Here is a 26890-nt window from a genome sequence, read left to right as displayed (position 1 = left end):
AAAAAGAAAAAAATAAAAGAAAGAGAATGACCAGTGCAAAGATCCCCATTCCCACAAAAAGAAAGAAAAGAAGAGAAAAGAAAAAGAAAAAGAAAAAGAAAAAGAAAAAGAAAAAGAAAAAGAAAGAGAAAGAGAAAGAGAAAAAGAAAAAGAAAAAGAAAAAGAAAAAGAAAAAGAAAAAGAAAAAGCCAGGAGTTATGGTTCATGCCTTTAATCTCAGCAGAGGCAGGTAGTTCTCTGTGAGTTTGAGGCTAGCCTGGTCTACAAAATAGTTACAGGACAGCCAGGGATACATAGAGAAAGACTATCTTGAAAAACAAAAAACAAAAAGATTCCCATGTTTTCCATTGAGAATGGCAAGTGCAAAGACCCTACACTGTGAATATGCACTGTGAACTGGCTCGGCTGAGAGCAGTAAGGAGGCTGGTGTAGCTGGAAGACTGCATACAATAGGTTAGAAAAGAACACAATGGAGAAGCAAGTGAGAAAGGGGGTACAGATCATGGTAAGGCCAATGTTGTCTTATACCCTATAAAAGGTGGGAAGCTACTGAGACCTTTTGAAAAGAAGTCATGAAAACATTTGCTTGGGGTGGGGACTGGAGAGATGGCTCAGTGTTTAAGAGCACTAAACTGATCTTCCAGGAGTACTCAGTTTCATTCCCAGCCCCCACCTGATGGCTTGCAACAGTCTACAACTCTAGTCCCAAGAGTTCTGATGCTCTCTTCTAGGGTCTGTAGGCACCAGGTATGTATGTAAAATACCTGTACAAATACAATTTAAAAAAGAACTTACTGTGTGGAGGCTTAACAAATGATGGCTTTCACAGTTATATAAAGAGCAGCCTATGGGAGGGAAGATTATGAAACTCTGTTGCTTTTGTTTTAAGGAACTAGGGATTGAACCCAAAGCTTTGTGTATGCTTGGCAAACACTCTACCACTAAGGTACATTCTATGTCCAGAAGACACTGTTTGCAAAGTTATGACAATTAAGGTGATAAATAGTGGTAGAAATGCTAGAAATAATAGGATGCTAGAGTTTTTAAATGTAAAATTTTTTTATGTGTAAGGGTGTTTGGCTGCATGTGTGCCTGTACCACTTATATGTCTAGTGTCTGCTGCCCACATAGGTCAGAAGTGGGCATCAGATCCCTAGAAACTGTTACAGACAGTTGTGAGAAGCCATGAAATTGAACTAGGAGCCTCTGGAAGAGCAGACCTGCTTTTAGCCATTTAGCCATCTCTCCAGCCTCCTGAATAGTTTTAAAGGCAAGGATATAAGGGGGAAGAAAAAGCCAAAGATACAGTTTTGTGACATGAGCAATTAGAAGGATGGAGCTGCTTTGTTTTTTGTTTTTTGTTTTTGTTTTTGTTTTTGTTTTTCAAGACAGGGTTTCTCTGTATAGCCCTGGCTGTCCTGGAACTCACTTTGTAGACCAGGCTAGCCTCAAACTCAGAAATCCGCCTGCCTCTGCCTCCCGAGTGCTGGGATTAAAGGCGTGCGCCACCACGCCTGGCTGCTGTTTTTTACTAATATATAGAAGACTGTAAAAAAGCAAGTTTGTTGGTCTGTGTATAGGAATCAGGAATAGAATTTTATACACGCCAAGTTTAAGGGTTCAGTCAGACAATGGAATAAACAAGCAATCTGATGTGCAGATCTGCACTGAGAAGATACCTTTAGATCTCTATGTTCAAGTCTTCTGAAAATATTTTTATGTGTATGAGCACATGCTTGTAGGGGCCATTCTTAGGGGTTAGATTCCTAGGAGTTGGAGTTCCAGGTGGTTGTGAACTGCCAGATACGGGTGCTGGGAACTGAACTCTGGTCTTCTGGATGACTAAGAAGTGGTTTTAAAGTGCTGAGCCGTCTCTCCAGTCCCTCATAGTTAATGTGTTGAGGATGAACAAGATCATTACTAAGTTAATTCCAGTCAAGGCAAGAAAAGTTCTCGGGACTGAGCTCTCAGACACCTTAATAAGGCTAGCGAGATGAAAGGAAGCTGACACAATGAGTGGGGAAACCCTCAATCCCAATATTCATTGAAGCACACGAAGGCAAAGTAGCAGAGAAGTAAGTGTGCCAAATGCTGCTAAGGTGAGGACAGAAAACTAAAAGATAGTCTATGCTTTGGCAACATAAAGCTATCAGGAGGCTTTGACACTGTTCTGTTGAACAGTAGAGAAAAGGCTTTACATAACAGCGTTAAAGAGAATGGAAAAGAACAGAACAGAAGCAGAGTAGCATGTACTTGGAAAAAACTAGAGTATTTAAATAGAGCCTTCTGTCATTCTCAAAGTTGGTAAATTGCTATGTAATGGCCATTTATTTCTTCTTGAGACAGGGTCACACTATTTATATAGTCCGAGTTGACCTTGAACTTTAGATCCCTCTGCCTCAGTCGCCTGAGTACTGAGATTATAGGAATGGACTACAACATTGACCCAAGTAGAGACATATCAAAGGCACACAAGCAATAGAGAGAGCCATAACTTACAGGGTTCTTTCAATATCATGTAACTGGATTGAGTTCAGTTTGAATGACAGTACATTAATTTTAGAGTCCTTGTGTATGCAACTTTTTATCTTTTCCCATTGAATTTAACTTTGTATAGTCTTGGCCTGCTATATAGTTTTTATTTTATTTTCTGCCCTCTGTTATTTCTGAATCCTTGCATTTCCTCCAAGAGTCAATAATCCCAATTTAAATATGCATAATTGTATCTTCTCTCATTAACAATTATAATTAACAACACTAATTCTGGGGAAAATTCTGTGACATGAGGCTAAAGTCTTTACTCAAGTTCAAAATCAGTTCATCAGTTTGGGCTCCATTGTTCTATGGTTATTTAACTGGGTAGGATTTAATTACAGAATTATCTAGTTTACATTTCTCAAAGTTCTGAAACAGTAATACAAGAGTTGACAATACTTGTTGCCTTCACTTTATTTTACTCTATAACTTTTGTTGTTTAAAATACTAATAAAAACATTTGGTTAAAATAACTTACTTATAAATAAAACTATCTTAATACACTCTGATGTTAAGAAAACAAGGCTGGGTGTGGTGGCACATACCTTTAATCCCAGCACTTGAGAGGCAGAGGCAGAGGCAGGCAAATTTCTGAGTTCGAGGCCAGCCTGGTCTACAGAGTGAGTTCCAGAAAGAAAGAAAGAAAGAAAGAAAGAAAAGAAAAGAAAAGAAAAGAAAAGAAAAGAAAAGAAAAGAAAAGAAAAGAAAAGAAAAGAAAACAATGTGCTGGGCATGAAGGTACATACCTTTAGTCCCATGTATTGGGAGACAAAGACACTATGATCTCTGTGAGCTAGCCTAGTCTACATAGACAGTTCTAGGACAGCCAGGGCTATAGAGGCCCTATCTCAAATGAAATTTAAGAAAATTAAATTTAAAAAAGAAAACAATGTATTTTTAATAATATATTTTTAAAACTTTTATCTGCATTTATTTTATGCTGAATTTATTCCCATGCCATAAGTTTTTGTTGCTTCAGTTTCTTCTGGAATATCTTTTTCTTTTTGTGCAACCTCCTCTTCTGGCTTTGGGACAATTTGTTCCTTTTCAGTGAGGACCATCTCACCAAGGCAGGGAAAGCTCGCGTATCCAGCCATAAGCTCTGGGAGTTTGTCCACACCTTAGGTGCTTTGTTCACTGGGTATGTTCAATGACTGGGGAATCTACATCTAAACCCTTAAGTTCAGCATTACTCTATGGACTTTTATTTTAAGGATGTGCAGCAAAAATTCAGCACTCATTTTTGGCCACCGACCCTGTGTTCAGCACTACTGTTTAGCCTGGGCACACCTACCAACTCTACCATTTATACTGCCGAATACTGCTTCTTTAAAGTGACATCTTTCAGATGCTTGGTTACTTTTCGGATATGATACCCTTGGTGGCCTGGGCAGTTTAATGGATGTTCTTAAAGTAAGGAAGATTTGACCTCTTGATTTGCCTGCTTTTGTAGGGTTTCTGGATTAAGAGAGTAGCAGACCATCTTCAGAAGTCTCTGGCCACTTACAGGAAGAGGAAATGCGAGGATTACTGGGAGAATTTGTGAGATCTCGACTTCTCGCAAAAGAATATATTCTTTGAGAAAAGAGGTATGGATTTTAAATATATTTAAATTTATTTAATTTATATAACCATGCTGTTGGCATCAATGTTGAAAACTTCAAAATTCATATACTTTAGTGGAGATTATTATTCAACTCTAGTTTTATAGTAATAAGATGCTTTAGTATATCCACAAACATTTTATCAGAATACTGATGATCTTTTAGATGGGAGGAGGGGGACACTACAATAAGAATAATATAGAAGTAGTCTGTTCTGAAAAATAGATATTACAATTTTGAATAAATGTGATAAAATTCAAACAGAAACAAAATATAAAAGTTGCAGTCATAATAATGACCGAGGCTAATGATCTCCATACATAGAGAAAGACAGACATAGATTATTAAAAACTAAGTAGGAAAGATGAAAGGATGGACTATCCAGAGACTGCCCCATCCGGGAATCCATCCCATCATCAGCCACCAAACCTAGATACTAATGCACATGCCAGCAAGATTCTGCTGAAGGGACTCTGATATAGCAGCCTCTTGTGAGACTATCCCAGAGCCTGGCAAACACAGAAGTGGATGCTCACAGCCAGCTATTGGATGGAACACAGGGTCCCCAATGGAGGAGCTAGAGAAAGTACCCAAGGAGCTGAAGGGGGCTGCTACCCTGTAGGTGGAAGAACAATATGAACTAACCAGCACCCCCTGAGCTCGAGTCTCTAGCTGTATATGTAGCAGAAGATGGCCTAATCGGCCATCACTGGGAAGAGAGGCCCCTTGGTCTTGCAAACTTTATATGACCCAGCACAAGGGAAGACCTGGGCCAAGAAGTGGGAGTGGGTGGGTAGGGGAGCAGGGGCGGGGGTGGGGTATAGGGAGCTTTCGGCATAGCATTTGAAATGTAAATAAATAAAATAAAATAAAACTAAGTAGGCGGTCATAGTGGCATGAAGGGAACAGCATAGGACTGTGAGTTTCAAGGCAGGCTGGGATAATTGCAGGAATCTATGCCCAAATAAGGAAGAAAAAACCAAAACTAAACTAAAAATAAATAAGTAAGCCAAGGAAAATTAAATAAATGATGATAGATTATAAAAAGTGATTTTTAAACACTCACCTCTTCACAGCATCGCCTGCTTACAATAGCCCTATAGTCAATTTTGTCCCAGAGTTGGTCCTTTAACTTTAAGAAATTAGGGAACAGTTTTCTCCAGTTTTTCCCTAAAGCCCATGGAAAAATTTCATACTTGGCTTCTTCTTCATCTTCTTCAACCGTATTAGCCAGATACCTAACAAAGTGGATCAACAGCCCAAAACAGAAATGGGTAAGGGCAAGAACAATAGACAATAATAATAATAAAAATAAAAAATAATAAAAAAGAAAGACTTACCAATAAATACTCATATCTAAAATGCATAACAAAGGCAGTGATACAATGAATTGCATACCTTGTTGCACCTTCTAGGTGGTGTTCCTATAATCTTATAAATGTTGAACTTTGTTCTGGGATGCAAGTAAGTTAAGTTGAAACAATCTCTTTTGAGGTTTTTCTGACTTTGTAGATGAATCTGTAAACAATGTTCAATCTGGACCTAATTATCTCCTTCCAAATCAAGACTTTTCTAGAATATTTTTTTTACTACTCCAGGAACTGTGGCTTTTTACCCTGGCTGAGGAAAACTGTTTATAATTCTAAATGAATGGCTGTAAGGCAAGTACTCTCTTTTTTAAATCTTTCTTTGGGTTATCTTCAAATAGCTCCCTTATACACATTTGAAAGTCAGTATTTTGCCAAATACTTGAGGGGAACCAGACATAAAAAGTAGCAGAAAAATACAAACCATGGTATGGAGAATAATCAATCAAAGTCAACCCAAAACTGATGCATAGGAGGACATCAAAACATTTATAACTATTTTTAATATAATAATTTATTCTTATTTTATGTTTGTTAGTATTTTGCCTGCATGTGTGTCTGTTTGAGGGAGTCAGATCTACTGGGACTGGAATTATAGACAGATGTGAGCTGTCATGTGGGTGCTGGGAGTTGAACTCACGACCTCAGCCAGTGCTCTTAACCCCTGAGCCATCTCTCCACCTCCTTACTATAATTATCCTATATACTCAAAAAAGTAGATAAATTGAAACTGTTCTTGTAGTTGAGTAAGAAATGAATAAGAAACAAGAAATCACACAAAAATTATATGATGGCACATCATGGCTGAATTGCTCAAAAACATTGATTAAAAAATCTTTAAAAGCAGTCAGAAAAGAAAGATATATTAAGCTAGTGTGTTGGCACACATCTCTAATCCCAGGACTTGAGGAGCCCAGACAGAGGAACCATGAGTTCAAAGCTATCCTTAGCTATATAGTGAGTTTGATTCCAGACTGGGCCACAGGAGACCCTGTTCCACAAAACAAAAATGAGGCAAGATATTAATACAGGAATAAAGTTAATAATGGAAGAGATTACCAATCAGAAACAGTTCAGGTTCCATAGGTCACTTTTACAAGAAAAAACATTCCAAACACACAAAACCAAGACATCATGAGCAGAGCAGAACCCAAAATTTAAACAGAATACAAAAATAATGGTCCGTGGGCTGGAGTGATGGCTCCACGGTGAAGAGTGATTGCTGCTCTTGCAGAGGACCTGGCTTCAGTTCCCAGTACCCATATCTGGCATCTCATACCTATCACTCCAGCCCAGAGGATCTCACACCCTCTTCAGATCTTTCCAGCCACCAGCCTGTAAATGGCGCACATAAGTTCACACATATACACATTCACATGCTCAAATAAAAATAACTAATATGTTTGTAAAAATAAGGTAATTAAAAAATAAAAAGGCCAGGCGTGGTGGTACACACTTTTAATCCCAGCACTTGGGAGGCAGAGGCAGGTGAATTTCTGAGTTCAAGGCCAGCCTGGTCTATAGAGTGAGTTCCAGGACAGCCAGGGCTATACCGAGAAACCCTGTCTCAGAAAAACAAAAAAACAAAAAACAAACAAACAAAAAGGTAATAAATATATTTGAAAAAATTAAAAATAGTATACATAAAATACATAACAAAAATAACAAAGATTAAATTAGTAATGGTAGATAAATTTAAAGAAATATCCAAGCCGGGCCTGGTGGCGCAGGCCTTTAATCCCAGCACTTGGGAGGCAGAGGCAGGCGTATTTCTGAGTTCGAGGCCAGCCTGGTCTACCAAGTGAGTTCCAGGACAGCCAGAGCTATACAGAGAAACCCTGTCTCGGAAAAAAAAAAAAAAGAAAAGAAAAGAAAAGAAAAAAAAAAAAAGAAATATCCAAAATGTAGTTCAGAGAAACAAATATAGAAAATGTGTAACATCATGGTGGTTGACACTGCATTGAGTTGAGTACTATCAACTATCCATGTGAATCTGTTTCTTTTGTATCCTCCAGGCAAAAGCCTAGAAACAGTCATGGTTGCCTGTGTCACATCCTGAGTATCATGAATATATATATGGTTTCAAGTTTCCCATTCACGAATATATATATGGTTTCAAGTTTCCCATTGAAGATATACAAGCAACAAGCTACCCTGCAGCCATGACACCAAACGATAATGTAGTTCCTTAATTCAGGCCGTGACTGCAAGATCCTTCATATATATTACCACTGTACCATTAACCTGGGAGCTCTTTATCTTCCCCTCCTCAGAATCCTATGTCTACTCTCCTGTTTAGAAGGAATGTGAGCATTCAGGGGCAGAGGGCAAGGGCTCTAGCCTCACTCCTTAGCCTACCCAGGAATACCTTGATGATGCCCAGGGTGCAGACATTGTACCAAGGTTCCTTTCTCTCTTGTTCTTTTTGTTTGTTAGACAAGGTCTCACTATGATGTCTTGGATACCTGGAACCTGCTGTGTGGACCAGGATGGCTCAAACTCACAGAGACTGCTGCTGTCTCCTGAGTGCTGGGATTAAAGCATGTGACTGTGCATGTGGTGGGTGTGTAAGATGAGTTAAGACAGGATAGTTCTACAAAGCTCAAGGTAGCCTGGAATTCCCAATGTAGTCCAAGCTGGCCTTGACCTCGGGTCATTCTACCTCAGCCTTCTGCACACTGAGAGTGTTACAGGAATGGGCTATCATGTGTGTAGATTCCTAGATAGAAACACCTACACACATTAAAATCTGTCAGTGTTTGGGCAAAATACCTCCAAATTATTAAACAGATTTGGAAAGCCGAATGCAGCATATAACAGCATATTTAATGGATTTCAATGGAAGTTAACAGAGGAGATGGGGAAAACTTGAAGGACAGTAGCTAGAATTTTCTAAGGGTTCTTTAAGTCAAGGAAGTTCATCTAATTCCAAGTAGGTTCTAACAACATTTTTTAAAAAGGCTTAAAGTTAGCTACAAAAGAAGGCTAAAGATCTCAAGCATATTAGGCAAGTGTTTTGCCACCAACTAAATTCCGTTCCTCTTTTTATCTTTTCTTTTAAGTAAAGATTTTTCTAAGTTGCTTTGGCTGGATTTGAACTCATTCAACAACAACAACAACAACAACAAAGCATGTAACTAATAAATGTATAAGAGCATGTGGGAGGGTGAAACAGAGTATTGCTGGCATGGTGCCCATGCCTGTAACCTCGGCATTTGGAAGGAGAATCAGGTCAAGATCATCCTTGGCTACATAGGGAGTTTGGGGCCAGCCTAGGCTACAAATACTTGTCTCAAAAGATTTAAAAAAACAAGAAGAAAAAGAAATTCAGGGTGTTACAAGAATACTGAAAAAAAAACATTACATGACTATATAGAAAGAAATTGTGAGCTTTAGAACTGAGGCTAATAAGAGATGCTTAATGAAAAGAGATACTGAGTTAGTCTACAGAAAACATACGATTAGACACAGGATGGAAATTATAATTCATGTTACCTAAAATATAATACAATATGCAATGCAATCTTCAAAGATAACTACACAGTAAAAAGCTAAATAGCACTTTAATGGCTATAACCACAAAACAATTGAAACAAATCCAGTTTCATGCTTCTACATGGATTTGCACTAAAGCCATTTTTGGCTTGTCTTTAATTCTCACATGGAAAAAAACTACAGAATAGTATGATATTGAATATGGTATAATACTGAAACATATAAATGGGAAATTAACAGCATTAAGGCTGAGTTTGGCTCTTGGGAATATCATATATGTATTTGCATATCATACATGCGTTTGCATATCATACATGTATTTGCATCTCTGCTTTTTTTTCTTGCCCAGGCTGGCCTCAAACTCACGCTCCCATCTCAGCTTCCTAATGTTGGGAGTATAGGTGTATACCACAATAGCTGGCCTCCTTACTAATTTCCCTGGCCTTCAAAGTGCTTTATTGTCTATAAAGCCAAAGTGTTTCCTTGTCTATAAAACAGGAATAAGAAATGAATTTCATAAGAAGCCTAAATGTGCTGGGCTGTGGTGGTGCATGACTTTTAGGCACTCTGGAGGCAAAGGCAGGTGGATCTCTGTGGGTTTGAGGCCAACCTGGTCTACAGGAGTTCTAGGACAGCCAGAGCTACACACAGAGAAACCCTGTATTGAAGAAACAAAAAACAAAACCCAAGAAAACTAAAAGTATAAATATATAAGATGTGGTGATTTATACATAACATTCAGAATTAGCTATTACTATTAAATTCTTCCAGTTTACCAATCATCACCAAATGTTAAATTCAGCTCACTTTTCCTATGTTCTGAAAAATGTCTCTCTAATTAATCATAGATCAAGCTCTTCTGATCTAATTTCTTTACCAATTCTGATTCTGAATTAAATAGATGTTGAGTTAAATAAAACTTACTTCTCAATGCTGACAGTTATTGTGATACTCCAATATCGTTTTATTTATTCATTTTTATGCATTTGAGTGTCATGCCTGCATGTGTATCTGTGAACCATGTGTGTGCCTAGTGCCCACAGAGGCCAGAAGAGGGCATCAGATCCTCTGAATTTGTTGGTTGTGCTGGGAATTGAACCCCAGTCCTCTAGAAGAGCAGCCATCTTAAAACGGCTGAGCCAATCTCTCCAGCCCTCAATACTGCAATGCTTTTATACAGTTCCCTAATTTAACACTTAGAATTATGTACATACATTCTAGCTGCATCGTTGTATCCAAGTATAGGGTAGAAAAAGCATATTTGTTGTCTTTTCCATTTTGGTTTGGGAGGGGGTCGTTGCTAGTAACTGAACCCAAGGCTTCATGTATGTAAGGGGAGCACTTTACTTCCTGGCACAACACAAGTTCCAAGATGTACTCTTAAATTTAAGCTTTCCCCTTAAAACAAAACAAAACAAAACAAAACAAAACAAAACAAAACAAAACAAAAGCCAGTGCTGATGAAGCCAGGCAGTGGTGGTGCACATCTTTAATCCCAGCACTCAGCGGGCAGAGGCCAGCCTAGTCTAGAGAGCAGGCCCTAAGATAGTCAGGTCTATACAAAGAAACCCTGTTTTGGGAGAGGGGGCAGTGCTGACGAATGATCCCAGAGCTTAGTGCATACTAGGCAAGAATTCCATCAGTAAGTTTTATCTCCAGCTCTGAAATTATATTTTTCCTAACTAAATTATTCCTATAAATTAGAAAAACACATTATTAGAAACAATTTAACAGATAGCAAAGCTATTACTAATTAATGCGATATCAACAGAAAATCTGGAATATAAACAATATTCAGTGTTTGATAACACCATCAGTGACCATGGAAGTATTAAGTATGTACAACTTCTTTTAGATATAGACCTACAAAGAATATATGCAAAATATTTTCCACAAAGGCTCACATTATAAAAGTATGATGATGGTTTTATTACATACTAACTGGCAATTTAAAAGAAAATAGTTGGAGCTGGAGAGATGGCTCAGTCATTAAGAGTACCCTCTGCTCTTCCAGAGGTCCTGAGTTCAATTCCCAGCAACCACACAGTGGCTCACAACCATCTGTAATGAGATATGATGACCTCTTCTGGTGTGTCTAAAGACAGCTACAGTGTATTCATATACATAAAATAAATAATTCTTTAAAAAAAGAGAGAGAGAATAATCTGTTGATGGATGTGGTGGCACACACCGTTAATCAGCACTCAGGAAGCAGAGGTAGGTGGACCTCTGTGAGTTCCAGGACAGCCAGGGCTACAATGAGAGACCATTTTAAAAAAATGAAACAAACAAAAAACCCCAATGTGTGTGTGCATGTGCATGTGTGTATGTGAGAGAGAGAGACAGACAGACAGACAGACAGAGACAGAGACAGAAAGAGGCAGAGAGAGTGTGTGTGTTGGGAAAATGTATATGAAAGTACTGTAAAAATGTAAAAGACACATTGTAACCTGAAGTGGGAACAACAAATCTTTGGCATGTAATGCAAGGCCAATGAAAAGAACATAAAAACTATCCTATTAAAGTGAAAAATACATAGTTTTCCCACACAAGACGGCCTATTAACAATAGCCATACAATTTTAACATTTCTGCTTTAAATTACAAGTCACATATATTAAAATGATCAATAAAATTCATTTAGTAGAAAACATACTTACAGAGCAATAAAGAAATTTATCCTGGTATGCTCATTTATAGTAAATTTAGCTCTCTTGAAATAAACAAAGGTCATAGCCAAAAGATACTACAAGGAAAAGTTAGAAATTAGTATTAATGGTTTGCTTTCACTAATATCACTGCTATAAAGTAGTTGACTTTAACTCTTAAATATTTATCTGTATATAGTCACCTGAGTACTTATTTTTTGGTCCCTGTAGTTAATCCACTTGAATCGTGTGAGTGACCAATAATTACAGTTACCAATAATTTATTATGTTTAGCTAAGAGGATTTCTAATTTATTTTTATAGCTGGCACATTTTAAAACTAAAATTCCATTTTAAATTTCTATCTTAAATTTCAAACTTATAAAGAAGTTGAAATAGTTCAATGAGTAGCCAAACATCTTTCACGGAGATTCACCAATAGTTTTAAAACTGTATAGCAAGGCCTAATTTTCATTGAGAAAACACATTTTAAATGTTTTATTACAAAGACACACAATTAGCTTATTAGAATATATGCCAAGATCTAATGGTTCAAATTTGAAACAATTTATAATATGAATATTGTTTTTCTCTCTCATACTTATTTGCTATCTTGATGATTCCAGGGCTTCCCTTCATTTCTGAGTAAAGGATTTTTGAAATAATTTAGTCAAGTGTTCTGGGTTAGTTACTTTTCAAACACTGCCCCCTGCTGTACACCAATATTAAAGCACTTAAACTGTACTGTTTACCACAACTCTCAAGAAACTGAGTATTTGATTATATGATTACTGTTTATCTGAAAAGTGATACTTTGGGGATGGAGAGATGGCTCAGTGGTTAAGAGCACTGACTGATCTTGCAGAGGTCCCGAGTTCAATTCCCAGCAACCACATGGTGGCTCACAACCATCTGCAATGGANACTGATGCTCTCTTCTGGTGTGTCTGAAGAGAGCAATGGTGAATACATAAAATAAATTTTTTTAAAAGAAAAGTGATACTTTGATTGTTTTAAAAGATTACATTTTTGGAGATATAGTTTTACACTTAATTATATATCTTTATTTATTATATGTCAGGTGTGGCGATCAGAGAACAATGGAAGTCTGTTCCCTTCTTTCCTTCCACATGTGAAATCTGGGATCATCTTAGTCATCAGACTTGGCATCAAGCACCTTTACCAGCTGATGCAGTTGTATGTATCACACCGGCAAAAAATTATCAAATGTTTATGATAAAACGTTAGCATGCTTCAGATTTACCTCAAAATAATTTACATTCCAGAGAAGAAACAAGAATAGTCACACTGATTATTTTTAAGAGCCACATGTAAGGTCTTTGTTTTTATTATACATTGTATGTGCTTTAATTTTCCTAAATTAGTTTCCAGAGCCTGCAGAGTTGCCTCAGTCACTAACAGCACTGTCTATGCTTCCAGAGGACACAAAGTTTGATTCCTAGCACCCACATGGTGGCCCATAACTGTCTATTACCCTAGTTTTGGGGGATTTAATACTCTTTTCTGACCTTCAAAGACACCAGACATGCGACTGGTGCACAGACATACATACAAGCTAAACACCCGAATACTTTAAAGTTTTTTTTTCAAGTTTCCAAAATATTTTATTTTTAAAAACGATTTTAGTTTTCTTTATTATTTATTTATTGTCCTCAAACACCAGAAGAGGGCATCAGATCCCATTACAAATGGTTATGAGCTGGGAGTTGAACTCAGGACCTCTGGGTTTTTTGTTTGGTTGTTGGGTGGGTTTTTTTGTTTGTTTGGTTGGTTGGTTGTTTTGTTTGTTTGTTTGTTTTGGTTTTTTTGAGACAGGGTTTCTCTGTGTAGCCCCCTAGCTGTCCTGGAACTCACTCTGTAGACCAGGCTAGCCTTGAACTCAGAAATCCGCCTGCCTCTGCCTCCCAAGTGCTGGGATTAAAGGCGTGCACCATCACTGCCTGGTGAAATCAACTCAGGACCTCTGGAAGAGCAGTCAGTGATCTTAGCCACTGATTCTTCTCTCCAGCCCCCGACTTTGGTTTTTAAATGTGTGTGTGTGTGTGTGTGTGTGTGTGTGTGTGTGTGTGTGTGTGTGTGTAGATGCCTGAGGAAGCCGGAAGTCATCAGCTACCGTGGAGCTGGAGTTATAGGCAGTTCTGAGTTACTTGATATGGGTACTGGAAACTGAACTCAGTTCCTCTGGAAGAATAGGAAGTGCTGTTAACCATATTCTCCAGCCTCCCAAATCAAAAATAAATAAATAAACATTTTTATCTTTGTCACATTTAAGTATGACATAGCCTTCATTTTGACATTTACTATGAAATCACAAGCTATTCTTCTGAACATTCCTTTATTTTTATTTATATTTTAACTGTCACTGAGCTTAATACATTACTGCCCATTATCTAAATGGGTATCTACAAAAATAAAATGACAACTATTCAGCGGACTCAAAAACATAGAAACAAATATTGAAATATGTCTACAAAAAAGCATTTATTATCACTATTCCTAATAGATTAGGCAGTTTATGGGGTTCGATATCTAACGTAGAACATGTTAAACTAATTTTAGCCTGTAAGATTACCAGGAAGAGGATAAAGAGTGACAAGTCTGAATAAAAATAAAGTAGATGGGCATCATGGCTCATTCCTTTAATCCCATCGCTCTAGAGGCAGAGGCAGGTAAGTATCTTCCAGTTCAAGTCTACAAGGAAAGTATTAGACCAGCCAGTGTTAAATAGTTAAACCAGGGGGAAAAAAGAATAATAATACACATGGATCAAAATGTCACAATGAAATTCATTTCTTTGTATAATAACCCAAAAGAGGATGATCCATATTTTTAAAATATTTTAAATTGTGTGTGTGTGTGTGTGTGTGTGTGTGTGTGTGTGTGTGTGTATGTGTGTATGCCCTCTAGGAGCTGGAGTTACAGGTAGTTGTAAGCAGCCAGATCAAGCAAACTTGAATTCTCTGGAAGAGCAACAAGTGCTTTTTACTGCTAATCTATATTTCCATCCCAAAAGCCATTTGTTTTATAGAGTAATTCTCAATTTTCATTTGTGTATAGTTTTTCTCAAAAAATGTAACAGTGCTGATCTAAGGCTGTTATCTAGCAGTGAGGAAGCCAGCGTGGAATAAAAGATTATTCATACTATTATAAACTATAGCAACAGTAACTTAATATCTATTAAAATAGTAATAAAATTGTTTAAAAAACAATGGATTTTTGACTGAATTACTTATAAAATATTTCAAATTTACAGAAGACTTCCTTAATGGAATGAGTCTCAAGATCTTTTTCTCCATGCCAATTAACCAAAATGTATTGAATCTAGCTGAGCACAGTATGTGTCTGTTATCCTAGCTCTTAGGAGGCTGAGATAAGGTGAGGCTGGAGTGAAACTGTATCCTTGCACTTCCCCCACCAAAGTATGGAATCTCTATTGATTCTTGTTTCCAGATAAATTTGGTAAAAATTAAGTGTAAGAATTCTGCTTTGGGGACCGTGAGATGGCTCAGTGGTAAAGGCACTGCTGTCAAGCCTGATGATTTGAGCTCAATTCCTAGGTCCCTCGTGGTGGAAGGAGAGAACCAACTGTGTCTATAAATTGTCTTCTGACTTTCACATACTGGCTATGGCAGACATGCTATGACAGACAGACAGACAGACACACACACACACACACACACATACAAATAAGGATAAAAGAATTTTACCCTGAAGAAAGAACATAGGCTAGCTATTTTCTAACTGTAACGAAGGAGAAAATTCTTACTGTATCTCATAAAAATGTTAATGGTCTAGTAACATAACAACGATGGTTTATGATTACACTATTTTCTGTTTACCTTGTCTGCAATTTTGCAGCAGCAGTCCATCCACAAGAAATCTTGAATTAAATCATCATCTATTAAAAAAAAAAGATAACTTTGACTTATCTTTTTAAAAAAGGTTTCCTTTTGAAGAGAAAAATTCTAAATTGGGACATTTTAAAGTAATGTTTAGAAATTAAACAAAACTGGTTGTTAAGGTGTAGTTGTCAGTTTTTTAGTATATATATATATATATATATATATATATATATATATATATAATTGCAAGGACTATGCATTTCCCATCTAATGTATATGTTTATTTATGTATATGCTCAGCTTTAAAGGAGAATAATATATTTTGTTTCCTGAGTATCCAACAGGTTGTTAGGTACTCCAGCTCTTTGTTCTTCTGCAGTGTCAATTTTAAGAGGCAGAAATGGAATCTGGTGCAAGATAATTCATCTTTGAAGAAAAAAATAACTCAATGCTGTACTAAGGGTATTATTTTCTACTACTTTCTCCTTTCAAGGAATAGGATTTGGGGGGGAGGGGAGGGTGCATCCTTTCCTCCTATTTCCTCTCTAGTCTACTTATTATTCAAACAAAAATATAACCATGTGTATATAAATAACTTCAAAGTTTACTTAGATTTATAATTAGCATTTAATTTTGGGAAAATTGATTAGGCTTGCAAGATCAACAAAATCAAGAATAATATCTACCCCAGAGTGGTGGTGCAAACCTTTAATCTGCACTTGGGAAGCAGAGGCAGGCAGATCACTGAGTTCAAGGCTGGTCTGGTCTACTCCAGGCTAGCCAGTGCTATATGGTGAGACCTGTCTCAAAACAAAAACAAAAAGAAAACACAACAAAAACAAAAACAACTCTAGTTTTGATTTGAAAACATTAAAATAGATAATCTCAAAATTGTTTAAAACTATCAGAATATAAGAAAATCCCCTTCATTTTATTAACAAGGCAAAAGTTCTTTATGTTCATTTTGCATGTTATAAATTATAAAATTGTAATTAATATTTGGAAAATTCTAGGGATAACTTGATTTTCTAAGAATTCATTTTGTTAATTCTGTTTCTATTTCTCAAGGTAGCTAAAATAGTAGAATCAGGTGTTTTCTTAAGACAGTGAAGAATATTCAAAAAGTTCATGGATAAGGGCTGGAGATGACTAACAAAATAGGAATTTGGCTTGTTGATCCCAGTATTGGCAGGTCAAGGCAGAGGATTAGAAACGCAAGGTCATCCTTGGCTACATAAAGAGTTTAAGGCTAGCCTGGCATAGGTGAGACCCTTTCTAAAACAAAGTCGGGGGAGTAAAGGAAAGTTTGTGGGTAATAATTTTGTTTTATTTTTAATAAGGAGAGATGGAAACATGTTAACATTCTCTATTCTGATGGGGAAATCTTTGTAAGTTGTTTATATTCCTTACATATTTTATGTCATCTTTTAATTTTGATATTCTTTATATCTTACCAAGTTTGCTTGAATGCACATAGCCTTCTATAAACAAGGAGGTCTGTGGGTTGTGTGGTATTATTTGATTTCTTATCAGGAAACATCAACACTATCCCTTATTCTAATGTCTACCTTGCTACCATGCCTGCAAAACAGGCTCCTTTGTCTGGTTAAATACTACAAAGAAGTCTCTATTTGTCTGTTAATAAATATATAAACAAAATAGTCCTATAAAATAAAAACTCAATTTCAACCTCATTATATGAACATGTTGATAAATGTTCTTTTTAACAGTATTCCAAATAATAAGATTGAAGCTTTCTAGATTGATCAATATTCCTATTTTGCTTTGTTTTAGCTATAAAAAGTCTTGGAAAACACCTGGCATAGTCAAACTGGGTTGGTGCCTCATCTGAATCCCTATACTCTTTTAGGTCAAACAAAATGTTTCCTGAATTGCTCAAAATACACACTTGATAATTAGATTTAAATAGCCTAAACAGATCAATTTGAATACTTTCATTATAAAGTGACAAAAGAGGGCTGGCAAGATGGCTTGGTGGGCAAAAGCACTTACCACCACGTTTGACAACCTGTGTCCAATCCCTAGGACATACATGATGGAAGGAGAGGACCTACTCACAGCAAGTTGTCCTTTGACCTCCACAAACATGCTGAATGTGTGCACTCTCCCACCCCGCACAAATAAATACACTGTAAATAACTGGCAAATAGATTTACATTCTGATATTTAAGAATGCTAGACTAATAAAATGTTTTACACCTACCAAATAATTTAAAGAAAGCAGTCATTTCCTGACGCTGTATAATTAGACAAGGCCCTCTGGGCCGCTTAGATTTGTTATTATGAGCATTTTTTTCAGATGCTTCCCAACTATCTTTAAGAATAGGACGCTTCAGACTAATAGGTTTTCTAGTTTGATGTGACCTATTGGAGCCTGATTTTACATGAACAGTGACAGTAGGTGGTGTCTCACAACACATCTGATTATGCCGCATTTTAGCTTCTCAAGATTCCTATAAAAATAAAAATACAAGATTATTGATCACATTCATGCATTTCTATATAAAAACTAACTGGGTACTATCAGATGCAGTCATATAAAATGTTGATTTTGCTATTAAAATGTTAGTTGTAACACTGAATCATGTTAGAATCTGCTCTTAGAGTGCTCAGAAATGCCCTGCCTCTCCTGAGTAAGTACTCCCTCTTGTTCCAGTCTGCTTTGGTTATTCTGGAACTCAAAATCAGATCTGAAACTTATTTATTCTCTTTTTGTGGTCTTCCTTTTTTTCTGGTAAGTTTTTCTGGGTCACACAGTCTCCATATTCAATAAGCAGCTGTTGGTATTTTCTGAAAAGTTTTAGCAAATAAATGGCACATGTGCTTTGTAGGGTTCTTACAGATTGATGTTGGGGGGGGGTGTTGTTGAGACAGGGTCTCAATATGTAGTCCTTGGCTGGCCTGGAACTAATTAGATAGAATAGGCTAGCCTCAGACTGGCAAGAGATCTGCATGCTCTGCCCCTGAATCTGGGTTTAAAGCTATGTACCACCATGCCCAGCTCTAAGTTAATTTAATTTTTAAAGTTGTTACCATCCTATCTGAATGGCTGACTATAAGCATATATTAATATATAGCGCTATGTAAGTATGAAATGAAATTGATCTGTCATTATTCAACAATATGAGTGCTCATTACGATTTGGGATTTGTTGGTGTCTAGTGACTATTATTACAATTAATATTACTTTTTGGTCAAATTGTTTCTATAATAGCAAGGAATCGAGAGATGAATAGACAAAGTGAGGAACAACTCCAAGATCCCAATGAGACCCTCTGAATCTATGCCTCATAGTGACCCAGGCAGTCACACTACCTACCCTTGGCAGTCAAAGAGTTATGTACAGATTTTCTCTCCTGACTTAAAAGCTTCCCTGCTGGAGGTGAGGCTATACTAATATAAAAACTAGATGAATACTATCAACACTGTCCAATCTGAGAGTCACATCCATATTTTATATTTTGTGTTTATTCTTATTTTATGTGCATTGGTATTTTGCTTGCACATGTCTGAGAATTTCAGATGTGCTGGAACTGGAATAGCAGACAGCTGTTAGCATAATGTGGGTGCTGAGAATTGAACCTGGGTCTCCTGGAAAAGCAGCCAGTGCTCTTCACCACTGAATCATCTCTCCAGCCCCCCATAGTTTTATATTTTTAAAGTTGTACTTAAAACCAAAAAAAAAAAAACATGAGGGCTGGAACTATAGCTACTTGTTTAGCACACACAAGAGCTGGGCTCAATTCCCAGTGCTAAAAAAAAAAAAAAAAGGAGGTTAAATTTTATAAATCTAATGCAATAGAGCTAACATATAATTTTAACATCTAATCAATATAAAATTAATGAAACCATTTTGAAATCATTAATGAAATCCTAAATCATTTAAGTCTGGTACATTTTTAATGCCTAATACATGTCTCAGTTTTGATGCTGATTACTAAATAGTTTGAAATACAGTCATATAAAAATCAAGTAGTTCTGGGCAGTGATGGCACATGCCTTTAATCCCAGAACTTGGGAAACAGAGGCAAGCAGCCTACTATGAGTTCAAGGCCAGCCTGGTCTACCAACTGAGTTCCAGGACAGCCAGGGCTGCTATACAGAAAAACCCTGTCTTGAAAAAAAATAACAAAAAAAATTATATAGGATACACTCCTTTTATTTTATATTTAAATTAAGTAAAAATCAAACTTTTCTGTTGTACCTAGACAAATTCAAGTGTTTAATGGTCACATATGGCTAGTGGCTACAGTATTAACCAGTGTAGGGTTAGATTATAAAGAATTAGGCAGAGGGCCTCGAAAGATGGCTCAACAGTTAAGAACACTCACCATTCTTCCACAGAACCCAGGTTTGAATCTCAACACTTACACAGTGGTTCATAAGCATTCAACTCCAGTTCAAGGGATTCAATGCCTTTTCCTGGCCTTGGAAGGCAACAGGAATACAAGAGGGTGTGTGTGTGTGTGTGTGTGTGCGTGTGCGTGTGCGTGTGCGTGCGTGTGCGTGTGTGTGTGTGTGTGTTGTAGAAAGGAAGAAAGAAGAAGGGAGAGGAGGAGAGAAGGAAGAATGGAGGGAGGGAGAGAAAGAGAGAGGGAGAGAAGGGGAGGGGGAGAGGGAGAGAGGAAGGTATCTTTAGTCTGAGACCAGGCTAGTCACAGCACCTGTAGCCACAGCTGTATCTTTAGTCTGAAACCAGCATGGACAACATTTAGAGACTCTATCTCAAAGCCAAACAAACAGAACTAATCAACAACAAAATAGACGGAAATTATAGTTAGTTCTACAATTATAACTTGTCTTTTGATTCCTTCATCTGCCTTTCTTCTGGGGGAAAAAACCACCACCAACAACAACAAAACCCAAACAGTCATTAAGCTTCCCAAAAGGACCAGGGCAGGGCTAGAGTCAGAGGTAGGACAGACATATTAGAATGCAGAACACTGTGCTACATTGTCCAGGAGCTAAGTTTTACTCAATGGTAAGTGACTTTCAAACAATGTTTTTATATTGAAACAAAACAAGAAAATGCAAACTTCATGTATCAGATTATTTCATCTAAGACTTGAGAAAACAGCAAAAGGGAATGGCTGAAATTCCCAACTAGACATTCACTGAAGTTCATAAAGACTGGATCAAAGTTTGTGCAGTTAAGAGCTTACAAAGAAAAACTGCAGCCTGTGTCAAATTTTACTTTGCTGTATTTTTTTTTTTTAGCTCTTTGTTTAGATGCATCAAAGAGTAAGAGTTCCTCTGTAAAGGGAAGAAATAAAGAACAAATGAGAAAAGATGGGGGGCATTTCTCAAGAGAAAGAGTGAAAGGAGGAAAAAGAGAAGCTCGTTGATTTTCTCCAAACAAGACACATCCTGTCCGAAAGGGAAGCTGCCGAAGACTCACAAAGTAAACGAAACAAGGCTCAGAAAAATAACCAACTCCCAAGAGTCGCCAGGCCCCTGTCCAAGGTTCTAAAGCAATAAGGACGGCCGCTTTCCCAGCGGTCCCCGGAGCTGGGTGGGCTTTTCAGGGTCGCAGCTTGAGCCACACAGGCTCTATCTGTCAGTAAGCCCTCTCCGACAGATACCCTTGTAAACTCGGGCTTCGCCAAAGCGAACTTGGGTGGAATCCCTGCTTTGCTCTGTCTAGGGTGAGCAGATATTGATTGATTTGGACCTCTGAAGGAAAAGTCTCACAACATAAAGATCCTTCAACTCAGTTGCATGCGTTCGACCCAACATTGGGGAAAAAAAAAAAATCACAGCAAAATTCATAAAGATGACGTCTGGGTGTGTGAGGTCTGCGGTTCTGTTTGTTTACTTCGTACATACAGCTGAATTCTGTAAGCATCTGAAGAAAGTCTGGCGACAGGAATACACATATATAATATGTATTATATATAATATGTGTATATATGTGTGTGTATAATATATATTAGAATATATTAGAAATAGTTTCTCCGTGTGAGCATCTATCTTATCTGACAGCCAATCGCTGACGACAGGGGGCAGGTAGGCTACGAGAACGTTCGTGCTTTTGGAGAAACTGTCTAAGGGTGTCGCGATGAGACGCGACAGCTCAGCCCCCTTAGGACTCGGGCTGGGGGCGTGGGACGCGGGACGCAGCGGCAGGTCTCATCCCTCAGCCCCGTGAAGAGGCCGAGCCTCGCTCCCCACCGCGCACCGCCCCGCGCCGCGCCGCGCCGCCTGCCGGAGCTCCCTCCTCTCAGCCCGCACCGCCGGCTCCCGTCCCTGCCACGGGGATGCCCGCCCCGCGGCCCGGCCCTGGAGGCTGGCGGGGCCGCTCGAGGCCGCGAGACGGCGGGAGTGTGGGGCTGAGGCGTCCCCCGCCTCGTCAGTCACGCAGGACTGTGGGGAGCGAGCGGGAGGGCACAGGCGACCCCCGGGACTCCGCCATCAGGCCCGGCCGCTCAGGGCGGGCGAAGGTACCTGTGCAGACCGGCGAAGAGCGGGCGGCCCCGCAGCCTCCGCCTCGGCGAGCTACCTCGGGCGGTTGCGTGCCGGGTCGCCAGTGGCAGGCCGCAAAACCCGCCTACGAGCCTCAAGCGGAGGGCCCGGAGCGCGCGGCCGCGGGAGCCAATCAGAGCACGGGAACCGCCGGGGGCGGGGCCTGCGCTGTCGCCCCGCCCCCGCACTGACCTGGGCTCCTCCTCCTCCTGTCGTTATTCTGCTCCAACTCCCTGTACTTTGATGCGATAGCGCTTTCCCGGGAAATGCTGTCTGTGTAAAGCGGTTGAGGAGCCCCGACAGGACGAGGGGACGGGGCTGCCCTGCAGGTCCAGGGCTGCTTGCCGTTCCCCCTCCCTGTCTCTCTGCCCACGCCTTGGACCTGGGTGCTTCTGAGAGAACGCTGCTTCCCTTGTGCTAAAGTGTATGAGAGGAGGAACCCAGGCTAGCTCAAAAGGTGTGAAATAAAGTGGCCTTTAGTGATCCAAGGGTAACGTTCTTCCATTCACAGCCCTAAATGCTCCTTTTGCCATACCCGTGCCTTCCTGAGACGCCTGGGATACAGCTGGTGCATAATCAATGCTTGCCAGTCCCATCCCTCTAATGCAGAATCTGCTTTAATTTAGATAGATAGATAGATAGATAGATAGATAGATAGATAAAGATATATAGTATGTGAGTACACTGTAGGTGTCTCAGACACACCAGAAGAGGGCATCCAATCGATCCCATTACAGATAGTTGTGAGCCACCATGTGGTTGCTGGGAATTGAACTCAGGACCTACTGGAAGAGCAGTCAGTGCTCTTAACCACTGAGCCATCTCTCCAGCCCCAGAATCTGCTTTTTTTTTTTTTTTCTGTTGACACACCGCTTCCGTTTCTCCGTGCTGTTATGTCTTATTGACTGCATACTCCAGAAAAGAACCATATTTAAATCATCCTGGTGGTTGATACTGCTTCTACAGTTTTCTGTTACTATAATTATAGCATTTAAGAGCAATCCAGCCTTGCCTGTTTGCAGTACTTCCCAGCAATTAGTTCCTCGGTCAGCAACTCTGACCATCAAATGCATATTATAGTTACACTAAAAATCACTTTTACAAGGGGCACCTTTGAGAACTAATTTTTCTTGGGGGAAGGAGGCTTTTGAGGTTTTGTCTGTTTTTCTTTTATCCATGGTCCTTATTTGAATAATCGTGACAAGGAACTCTTTAGGTGGCTGCTCCATGCTTTTATTCTTCCAGCTTTTCCTGAGGATCCTTATACTAATGTCCAACCATTAGTATAAAGTGTGATTTATTGAACAACGACTATCCAGCACACAAACAGAGCTATGTTGTAAAATAGTTGAGAACAGATACAGAAATAACTAGAATACAGGACACAATGAGCCTTTTCCTTGAGAGGTAAAGTGTGCCCGCGAAGTGTGCTCACTTTAGATAATCTAAAAAGAGTTTTAGGGATTGGCAACTAGGAGATTGCGCTCCGGCTTTCCCGTTCAGCTGCTTGTCTCTAAAACGTGGGAGTCAATGGGGTAGAGTAATAGGAAGGTATTCATAGCTTTAAAACACTTCATGTTCTCTTACCAGTGTTAGCATGGCTCCATTGCATCTCTTCGCAGCATCTGAATTTTAGTCTCTCAAATGTTCCTGCTGTAGTTCAGCTCCTGCGATCACCCCTATGACAACTCATAGACCCAACTTTCTACTCCCAGGGATGGTTTTCCCCTAGCAGGCTCTAGACTCATGGGAAAACTCCACATGGCCAGTGCAGGAAGTTTCAATTATGGAAACGACTCATTTCCCTTTTGAGTAAAAGTACAGATATTATATATTACTGTTGGTTTTTGAATAATGCTTACAGAGATTAGAGAGAGGTAGTTGCAACGTGGGGAAATTAAATACCCCTGCTGAAATACAGTAAGGCAGACCTTTTTTTTTTTTAATGAGATAGGGTTTCTCTGTTTAGCCTTGGCTGTCCTGGAACTAACTTTGTAGACCAGGCTGGCCTCGAACTCAGAAATCCACCTGCCTCTGCCTCCCAAGTGCTAGGATTAAAGGCGTGTGCCACCACCACCCTGTTCTTTTTTTTTTTTTAAGATTTTAATATATATATATATATATATATATATATATATATATATATATATATATGACAAGTATATTGTAGCTGTCTTCAGAGACACCAGAAGAAGGCATCAGATCCCATTACAGATGGTTGTGAGCCACCATGTGGTTGCTGGGGATTGAACCCAAGACCTCTGGAAGAGCGGTCAATGCTCTTAAACGCCTGCCCAAGGAAGACCTCTTTTATTTACTTCATTTTTAAATTTTACACTTTGGCAGTTTCACACATGTATACAACGTATTTAAGCAATAACCACCCTCTACTTTCCTCCTCCAATTACTACAGAACCATCCTCACGGAGCATCCCCTCTTAACTTCTTGTTCCCTCCCTCCCTCTCCTTCCCTCCCTCCCTCTCCTTCCCTCCCTCCCTCCCTCTCCTTCCCTCCCTCCCTTCCTTCCCTGCTTTCTCCATCCCTCTCCTTTCATTCATTGAAACTGATTAGTACAGCTTATGAATACACATGTGCCCTGGCAACTTACCATGAGATGGATTAAACACACTGCTTACTTATATGAATTTGACTGTAGATTAGAGTGCTGAGCTGGACTGGTCAAGGACTCTGGTCTTGCACGTGTTCGTCATCAAAAGTATCTAGGGCAGGAACTCAAGGAGAGCAGAAACCTGGAGGCAGGAGCTGATGCACGGAAGGGTGCTGCTTCCTTGCTTGCTCCCCATGGCTTGTTTAGTCTGCTTTTTAATAGAATACAGAGCGACCAGCCCAGGGATGGCCCCACCAACAATGGACTTGGCTCTTCCCCTCGATCACTAATTAAGAAAATACCCTACAAGCAGCCTGGTCTTATGGAGACATTTTCTTAATTGAGGCTTCCTCCTTTCAGATAACTCTAGCATGTGTCACGTTGACATAAAACTATCCAGCACACTATTACAGAGGTGCTGACACATGCATGCTCACTTTTGCTGTAGTCATGGGAGATAAGATGTGGAGACAACGTGATGCTCATGGACAGATGAGTGAATGAGAAAAGGTGGTACATGTGCACAAAGGATTATCCCTCAATTCGATATGAATCTGAAGAAAAAAGTAAATCATGAAATTTTCAGATAAATGGATAGAACTGGAAAAAATTATTTTGAGGGGGGGTAACTCAGACCCAGAAAGGCAAATACTGACACTGTATTTTATCCCTCATATATGGATCCCAGCTCAAAATCTTTCGTTTTGCCTTTAATATGGAACACAAGGGAAGCCAGAAAAGTAGAAATGGGCCCTTTACCAAACCCTGACACCACTACCAATGCCATGTTTTGCTTGCAGACAAGAGCCTAGCGTGGCTGTATTCTGAGAGGCTCTACCAGCAGCTGAATAAGACAGATGCAGATACAACCAAGCCTTGGACTGAGGTCAGGACCCCTATGGAAGAATTAGGGGAAGGACTGAAGGAGCTGAGGGGGATGGAACGCCATAGGAATACTAAAAGTATCAACTAACCCTGGGAGCTCCCAGACACTGAGCCATCAACCAAAGAGCATACATGGGCTGGTCCATAGCTCCCCCCAAACCCACCCTCACCCCCAGCATATACAGAGGATTGCCTTGTCTGGCCTCATTGGGAGAGGATGTGCCTAATCCTGTAGAAACTTGATGCCCCAGGGAAGGGGGAATTCTGGTGATTGGGGATGAGATGGGAGGGAGCATCCTCTCAGAGGCAAAGGGGATAGAGGATGAGGTGAGGAACTTAGGGGGGACTGGGAAGGAGGGCAACATTTGGAATGTAAATAAATAAAATAATTTAATATTAATTGTAAAGAAAGAAATGGCTTTTTTGTTTGTTTGTTTGTTTTCGAGACAGGGTTTTTCTGTTTAGCCCTGGCTGCCCTGGAACTCACTTTGTAGACCAGGCTGGCCTTGAACTCAGAAATCTGCCTGCCTCTGCCTCCCCAGTGCTGGGATTAAAGGTGTGCGCCACCACCGCGTGGCCAAAATGGGTCTTTTGAGGGGAAGACATTATTAAAGGAGAGGAAGTAATAAATTACACATCAATATGGCTCCCAGCAGTGACACAGCTTACAGACATCAACATGGCTTCAGGCTGCATCACAAACTATGGTCATTAGCATGGTCCTCAGTGGTAACATGTGCCACAGACATCAACCCAGCCTCCAGAGCCCAGGAGGGCATGGGCCTGGCTGCCTTTTCTGCTGCATACTCACCCACCAGGTCAGGGTGCAGGCTACAAAAGTAGTGATTTTTTTATGGTAACATAAATAAATATCAAATTCAAATAACAAAACATTAACTTCTGCGACTCAGAAGGCTGAGGCAGGAGGATCGAAAGATCCAGGACTTACCTGGGCAACTCAGTGAAACTGAGTTAAAGATTCGCTTTTTTTTTCTTTTTTTAAGGATGGGGTGTGGCTCAGTGGTAGAGCTTGCCTATCAAGTGTAACCCCCCCAGTTTGGGGAGGTTTTGTTTTAAAGTAAGAAGGACTGTATACTATCTTGGCTTTGAAGCTGGAGGGCCAAGTGCGAAGGCTAGACAATGGCTCTTAGGCTCTGTGTCTCTGAACATAGACTGAGTCCCCAACCTGGAACTTGTGGGGTACCTCCAGGGAGCCTTCGGGCGGGCATTGAGAGAGACAGAACAGGGCATTGAGAGAGACAGAACAGGGCATTGAGAGAGACAGAACAGGGCATTGAGAGAGACAGAACAGGGCACTGAGAGAGACAGAACAGGGCACTGAGAGAGAACAGGGCAATGAGAGAGACAGAACAGGGCATTGAGAGAGACAGAACAGGGCACTGA

The 26890-nt window shown here is 39.5% G+C and overlaps 1 protein-coding gene and 1 pseudogene across 2 annotated transcripts in view; both read right to left on the bottom strand.

Moving 5' to 3' along the window:
• Window positions 1-22054, bottom strand: part of Spdya (speedy/RINGO cell cycle regulator family member A) — a 37449-nt gene extending 15395 nt beyond the window's left edge. For both annotated transcript variants that reach the window (XM_021218002.2, XM_029531353.1), the window contains exons 1-5: window positions 21975-22054; window positions 17734-17983; window positions 15507-15565; window positions 11661-11746; window positions 5206-5377 (exon numbers count right to left, since the gene is read on the bottom strand). In XM_021218002.2, coding sequence (XP_021073661.2) covers window positions 5206-5377; window positions 11661-11746; window positions 15507-15565; window positions 17734-17965 — 549 coding nt within the window. In that variant the 5' untranslated portion in view covers window positions 17966-17983; window positions 21975-22054. The remainder of the gene's footprint in view (window positions 1-5205; window positions 5378-11660; window positions 11747-15506; window positions 15566-17733; window positions 17984-21974) is intronic.
• Window positions 22055-23463: 1409 nt separating this feature from the next.
• Window positions 23464-26890, bottom strand: part of LOC110335489 — a 13796-nt pseudogene continuing 10369 nt past the window's right edge.

The sequence above is a fragment of the Mus pahari genome, chromosome 18 (assembly GCF_900095145.1).
Source record: "Mus pahari chromosome 18, PAHARI_EIJ_v1.1, whole genome shotgun sequence".
Classification (NCBI taxonomy): domain Eukaryota; kingdom Metazoa; phylum Chordata; class Mammalia; order Rodentia; family Muridae; genus Mus; species Mus pahari.
Note: the sequence above shows the minus strand (reverse complement) of the source record. Positions and strands in the feature narration are given on the sequence as shown.